Below are 7,268 nucleotides of genomic sequence, written 5' to 3' on the forward strand. Positions count from 1 at the left end.
GAGCGCTGCCTTCAAGCACATTATTTTTCATTCTAGCTGCTCAAAGAAACCCCACTTTTCTCTTAGAAAATGCTAATGCAATGGTAATACATTATTTTGAAAGATGGACTCCATCTTGCCAAAGCTGAACAGGGCATTTTAGATTTGATCAAAACATAGATCAGGGCTCCAGTGAATAGGGGGAGCAAGCAAGCCAGTTTGCAAAGTTTGTGGGCAGCAAGGGGAGAAGGAGCCAGGCAAGTCAGTTTGCTGCCCCCCTCTTGGAAGGGGAGCCTTTAAGGCAAGCTCTTTTTTTCATTAAGAGTGTTTAACCTACACATATTTAGTGTAAGTAGGTAAAACTCAGGGTTAGACCTACCCCCAAGCCCCTTGCTTAACTAGAAGCCCAAGCAAGGGGGAGTTACTCTTTGAAACGACATTGCTCGAACTGAAGAGGATGATTAGACATAGTGGTGCAAAGCTTTTGGCAGCGCAACAACAGCTACTTTTTACGCAAAGTGACAAGCTTTTAGAAATTCTGCACCCTTTATTGTCACGGGACAGTGGTTACCAAATGGTGGATCCACAGCTGACCACAGACGCCACCATGCCCTGGGAACAAAGGGCCCCAGCTGGGCATTAAGGGTGAAATGTGTTTCTCGAGAAAGCTTGCTTAATAACTGTTCTCCAACTATTTGGGTTGGTCTAATAAAAGCTATCACATTCACCCAAGGAACCTTGTCTGCCTTGTGTTTCTCAAGAAATTTGGAGGGCTGTCTACATCCAGAAAGGAAAGAAGCTGCTGGTCTTGGCCACTCAACACAACTCTCTATTCAGTAGCTGTTGACACACACCGTAGGTGACTGGTTACAGACAGGCTTGACAAAAAACTGGCTTTTCAGCCCAGGCAGTGGGTGCCCTGCTCTCAAATGGGGAGGCCCCATATTCATTCGGTGCTTAGAGCTCTGCCAAAGCTACATACGGGTACCATATTTTTCATGCTGGAGCTTGGAAACCACTTGGGAGACCAGCAGTGAACAAAACAGAGGTCTGAGCCGGACTGCAGAAAGGGTTACATGCAATTTAAGTGTGGATTGCATATTTCTATGCATATCATATGCAACATCAGCCTGGGCCTTTGTGCAGACGGCAAGTAGAGATTCTGCACCCGGTAGAGATCCATGGGAGCAAGTCTCAACTTCAAACTAAGGCAGGTACAGAAAGGGGTTCGCAGATGCTTAGGGACATGGGTAGTCCATCAGATGAGATGAGACTGGAGGAACTGGGCTTCTTTAGCATGGCAAAGCAAAGGCTGAGAGGCATCTGACTGCTGATAGTAAATACATCCAGGGAGACAAGCACCAGGAAGACAGAAGAGCTATTGGGGGCTGGACTCGATGATCTTACGAGGTCCCTTCCAGCCCTAATGTCTATGACATCTATGAAATTATTAAATTGGAGCGACAAGCAGTGATGGCACAGGAGCAAGTCGGGTGAACTGGCCAAGAATAAACTTAGGGGGAAAACTGGGAGGTTCATAATCTCCAGAACAACTGCGTCCCAGGCAGCCGAGCGGGGCAAACCTCTTCGCTGTCAGGTGGATTCCTCTCAGTGTCTGGCCTGCTTGGCTTGCGCGGGGATTTATATGTAAATCCAGTCCAGGGCACTGGACTTGATGGACCCAGTGGCCTATGCTAGGCTTGTGTTTGCATATACAGTGCAAAGACAAGGAGGTGCAACAAGAAGCCGTGATGACGCCTAATGGCTACTTACATTTTCAACGCACCATAACCGTCCGCACTGGCACTCTGCACGTGAAAAGGAAATGATATTACCCAGTCGCCAACAGAGAATCGATGAATGTCTGCGGGTAACTCTGCTGGGGCTGTCAGGGTGGCACCATCAACCCCAATGGCAGGGGTGATTTCTCAGTGTGCCTCTTCTTCCCCCCCTCATCAAATAAATAACCTCGTGGCCTGAATCCTGAGCGACTGGACATTTGGTCCAACTGAAGCGTGACTGGTGCAGGGATCTGCCTCCTGCTTATTCCCAACCACCCCTCTGCTGTGGTGCTCGTGGAGCTCTTGCGGGGAGGGAGGTTACAAAGGGGCATCTGTCGGGACAAGGGACATGGAAGCTCCTCAAGCAAGCACGCCTCATGCTATGAGAATGGGATGCTGGCCAGCACCCAAGAAACACTAGTGAACGATTTCCCCGACACTTACTCCACATCTTTTCAGTTTCAGTCATTTTCCAGTTCTGCATATCAGAGACGAGGTCACCCGGCATGGTGGGAAGATATGTGTCCTTGCAAAACAGCAACAACAAGAAGAAAAAACACAGTTTTACACCTTTACCATAGCACTTAGCATGGTTATTGCTCAGGACAGGAGCAGCTCACTGTGCCTGTTCAGGAACTGATCCAGTGTAGACTGACAGTGGAGGGGGAAGAATAGGACACCATCACATGTAAAGGTGACCAGACGCGCCACGATACTAGACCCCCGCCCCAGGGAACTTTCAGAAGATACAGACAAGAAATGGGAGCAGAAACCAAGGGACGAGACAGGTTCAGTGACTTGCCTAGTCACAGAAACAGTATCTGGCAGAGCTGGCAACAGAACCTAGCTCAGCCCAAGGTTAGTCCAGCGCCAAATGGAAGCCAAGTTGCGTTTCCAAGTACATAACAGCAGGGCATTAAGCAAAATCAGCCTGTAACACTGCACAGAGGAGCTTTCATCAAGGTAAGTCTCAGTAGTCTTTTAAATGCTAGACACCCCTACAGCACGCTACCTGCAGGAAGGGCTGATCTTTGTATTACACTCGCCAGCCTTCATGTAAATGCTCATCCTTGCAACCCAGGCATAGGTTTCATCTCCTTGTGTTAGACATCCATGCTCTGTACGCAGTAGCTGGATTGCATTCCCCCAGCTTGAGTGATGCAGGACATTAAAACTAGATGGCTGCAATGTTGGGTTCTTGCCTTAAAACCGATGAATGCTATTTTCATAGAGTAAGAGATACTGGGCACATCTACATGAGACAACGCGCAGTAGACTAATTCTACTGTGCATTAGCGTGTCACGGCAAAAGGCATGCTAATACACTAATGCACAATAGAATTAACCTACTGTGCAGTAAGGGTCACAAGAGGACCGTGTGCCTTTGCTACTGTGCAGTAGCACCGGCTACTGCACATTTAGTTAGTACCTCGTATTAGAGGTACTAAACTTAATGTGCGGTATCGAAGGTGCATTAATGCACATGTAGATGCACCCCCTGGTGCCCTTGGGATTGTCCTTTTGAAGGTGGAAGTGGGGGAAAGTATAAACGGGTTTTACAGTTAAAAGTAAAAAAATACCAAGTCTCTGACTGACAATTATGGAAAGAAAAAAACAGTCACAAAGGCAAAACAAGGGTGTTGAGAAGTGGTGTAAATGCCATCATTTGGGATTATTTAAAATCTACGTTAGAGTCCACATGCACTTGCAAGCACCAAGCCTCCAAAAAGCTTCTCTAAATCTTCTGGGGACCAAAATGCTTCCTGAACATGGCTAGGATTGGGGCTGAGGGTACATCACAAAGCTCCGGGTGTCGATGGGTATTTATAAATCTTGACTTTTTCAGCCGACTTTGGAGTCCCAGCTATTGACTTACCTTCACTGCACTTGGCTGAAAGCAGATGGATCTGAAGACTTGGGTGATGGGCTGCTGGGACAGGCTTAGTACGACAGCAGTGTGGAAGACCACCTCCAGATAGGTGCAGTTGTCACGGCTTCTTATAACGCTCAGTATCTTTTTCAGCTTTTCTGTGGGTTCCTCTGAGAGCAATGGCACCTCTAGGATGCTCTCCATTTGTTTCACGACAGCCTGAAAAATAAGTGAATGAAATATATGCAGCCAGAAGGGAACATTTTAGCTCAGCAGGTACTAGAATCACAGAATCATGGAAAAGTAGGGCTGGGAGGAAACTGAGGAACTCGCATCTAATCTAATCTCCTGCTCAAGGCAGGATCATTCCCAAGTATCTGTCTAACTTGCTCTTACACACTTCCAAGGAGGGAGAGTCCACACCCACTCCAGGTATCTGGTTCAACACTGAAACATCCTCAAAGGGAGCAAGTTCTTCCTAGTAGCCACACTAAATCTCCCTTGCTGCGATTTAAGACCTCTTCTCCTTGGCCTATTCCCTGTGGCCACAAAGAAATGTCTATTATCACCATCTGTACAACTACATAATGTCTCACCTCAGTCTTCTCTTCTCCAGACTAAATAATCCCAGGCCTTTTAGCCTTTCCTCATAAGCCATGTTTCCCAGGCCTCTCATCATTTCAGTTCCTCTTTGCTGGACTCTTTTTAATTTGTCCAAACATTTCTGGACTCATTATTCTAGGGGAAGCCTTATGAGCACTGAATAGAGCAAAAAAATCACTTCTTTTGACTCTCAAGCAACAATTCAGTTAATATAGCTCGGTATTCTGCTGGCTTTCTATGATATTATACGGTCATAAGTGCACTTTGCACTTGTCCTCATAAAATTTCATTCAATTTATTTTGGACCATGTATCCAGTTTAGTAGGCTCATTCTGACTCCTAATTCTACCCTCCAGGACAACACCATCCATCTTGGGGTCATCTGCAAATTTGCCAAGTATGTATTCAAACCCATCCTCTAAATCATTAATGATTTCTAATCATTAATGATTTAGAGGATGGTCATTAATTACTAATCATTAATTACTAGATCCAGGACAGAGCTCTGGAAAGCCTCATTCCTAGTCAGGAGAGATTGATGGCCACTCCCTGGAGCAGGATGATCCAACCATGTACATATCCACCTTATAGTAATTGCATCAAGTCTGCATTTCCTTAGCTTGCTAATGAGGATGTTGTGGGAGACCATGTAAAAAGCTTTGCTAAAGTCAAGGCGTCCCATCTGCGGCTCCCCTCATCCACCTTGTCATAGAAGAAAATGAAATTGTTCGGGCATGACTTATTGCAGAGGAATTCCTGTTACCGATCACCTTGTTTTCCTCCCGGTACTGAGAAGCAGACCTACTCCATGTTCTTTCCCGGCATCAAGGTCAGGCTGAATGGTCTGTAATTTCCCAGATCCTCCTTTTTTCCATTTCTTAAAGGTGGACACTATATTTGCTCTTTTCCAGTCATCTGGGATCTCATTCAGCCGCTGGCACTGTAACAGCATCGTCACGCTGCCAGCGGGGAGAGAGCGTGGGCTGGCGCGGCACTGTGAATATTCGAAACCACGAATGCCAAACGTGCAAATAGCGAGGATTTCCTGTAATCCCTAACTTGCTCTTCCACTACACTAAGCTGTTTCTCTCCTTCCCTGTCCTTGTTACCAGCTGCGTTTTTCATCGGGTAGCTGATTTGCTTTTTGAAGAACGCTTCAGACTGCTCAGCACCATCCGTAGTTAAATTGCCTCTGCAATTTAACTGTGGGATATGCACTTCGCTTAGACTTCCTCAGATCCCTAACCCTTGACACATCTCACGCTTCTGATGTAAACCACCCGGTGCAGAGTTGCTGGCACACAAGTGAGACCCTGACTAAAACCATTCTCATCCCGTGGGTCAAATCCTTGTCCCGTGTACATTGTCACAAGGAATTCTCTCCGCTGGGTTCAGCTGATGCATCACAAACCAAAATGAGACGTTTTACATTAAATGTAAAACCAGTACTCACAGTCAGATTCTTGGCCGCTTCCGATTTTATGCCATTAAGCTGGTCTTCTGCTTTGCCTAGTGCTGAAATCATCAGGGTTTTGTTGGACCTGGTGTCCATGAACTAAGGAAAAAAATGTTTTAATCAGAAGGCGGCTATGTCCATAGCAGAAGCATTAAGATCATCACACACCAAAAGGTCAGCAGCCATGTCCAATTACACTTGAAGGATAATCCACACAGTTTTCTTCGACATTAAGATGGTGCATTCTCAGTTACTAATTGATTATTTGATTGCTTGCATTATTCTACAACCAAATCCCACTTCATTTTTACAAGGACCTTGCTACATAATCATTTTAGCTGCTCTGGAGGGGCTGGGGGAGCAAGCAGGGGATGGGGGCTGGTGAGGATCCCCCCATGGTCCCCTCGCCCCTCTTCCAGCAGTGAGTGGGGACTGCCCGAGTCTTCGAAGCTCTCCAAATCTTTTCTGAATAGATTCAGAGATCTTTGAATCGATTTGGACCTTTTAATTGGTCTCCTGATTTGATTTGGATTTGAAGATTTGGCCGCAGAATTGGGCCGAATCTCCTCCAAATTCGATCAGCACCCGAAGCTTCGCACAGCCCTATAATTTCCCTCTTCACAGCTACACTCGTCCTTTTGAGCATGCTCAGAAAGCTCCATTATGGCCAAAAGGAGGATTGCCTGGGTAGGAACAGAAGTTAGGGCAACGTGCCACCTTAGAGACTAACTGGTTCAGAGAGGCATGAGCTTTCAAAGGCAACAACTTCCTTTGTTAGACACTAGAGAAAGGGGATCCAAACCCTCAGACAGTTTCTGTCAGCACAGAAATCTCACATTACTTGGACAGAGCTTTACCTCTGAAGTTTCACATCCTCTTGGCAAAATCCACCGCTCTCTCTCAAGAACCTTCTGCATGATGTTCACCCCATGGATGTTAAGAAGGGCCCTAAACAGAAATATTTGGGGCCATGGTGTTTGGGCATTTTCCACCATATTTTTCATGGCATTCAAAAGGGCACGATGTTTCTCTGCATCTTCACTATTCATCCGAGTTTCTGGAACCGCAGCTGCCAAAAAAAGAGTGAAGTTTTAGCCTCAAGCCAAAGCCACATTACTTTTTAGCTTTCAGACATTTTAAACTAGGGGTGGGCAATGATTTGGGCCTGCAAGCCACAGAAGGAGTTTTGGGGAGCTGTTGCAGATCAGGTCAGCTGCCCCCCTCCGCAGCCCAACAGCTCACCAAAACTCCCTACGTGGGATGGGGCTGCAGGTTGGCAAGGAGCTGACGTGGGCATGGACAAGTGGCAGCTTCAGCAGGGGCAAGTCATGCCTGGCTTTGGCAACAGCAACCCTGGTGCAGAGGTGGTGGTGGCAGTGGTGGCAGCAGTTGAGCACAAGCTGCTGCTGGGTGCTGGGAAAAAGCAGGATCTGGCAGCTGGCACAGCTGCCTCCCCTTCACTCCTGCTGGGGCCCTTGTCATTGCAGCCGCCCGGAGCCCTGCAGCCCCTCCCCATTGCTGTTGCCACCATAAGTGCCATCTTGGGGCCACTACCTCGAGGGCTGCTGGGAAGCGGGGT

At 47.1% G+C, this 7,268-nt stretch overlaps 1 protein-coding gene across 1 annotated transcript in view; it reads right to left on the reverse strand.

Annotated features, from left to right (window-relative positions):
• Nucleotides 1-2,204: 2,204 nt before the first annotated feature.
• Nucleotides 2,205-7,268, reverse strand: part of LOC106723321 (E3 ubiquitin-protein ligase rnf213-alpha-like) — a gene marked incomplete at its 3' end in the record, with an annotated part of 43,574 nt that continues 38,510 nt past the window's right edge. Inside the window, exons 21-24 of the mRNA XM_014527474.2 lie at nucleotides 6,547-6,758; nucleotides 5,687-5,788; nucleotides 3,637-3,849; nucleotides 2,205-2,286 (exon numbers count right to left, since the gene is read on the reverse strand). Of these exons, the coding sequence (XP_014382960.2) occupies nucleotides 2,205-2,286; nucleotides 3,637-3,849; nucleotides 5,687-5,788; nucleotides 6,547-6,758 (609 nt within the window). The remainder of the gene's footprint in view (nucleotides 2,287-3,636; nucleotides 3,850-5,686; nucleotides 5,789-6,546; nucleotides 6,759-7,268) is intronic.

Source organism: Alligator sinensis, unplaced genomic scaffold, assembly GCF_000455745.1.
Source record: "Alligator sinensis unplaced genomic scaffold, ASM45574v1 scaffold818_1, whole genome shotgun sequence".
NCBI classification, from domain to species: domain Eukaryota; kingdom Metazoa; phylum Chordata; order Crocodylia; family Alligatoridae; genus Alligator; species Alligator sinensis.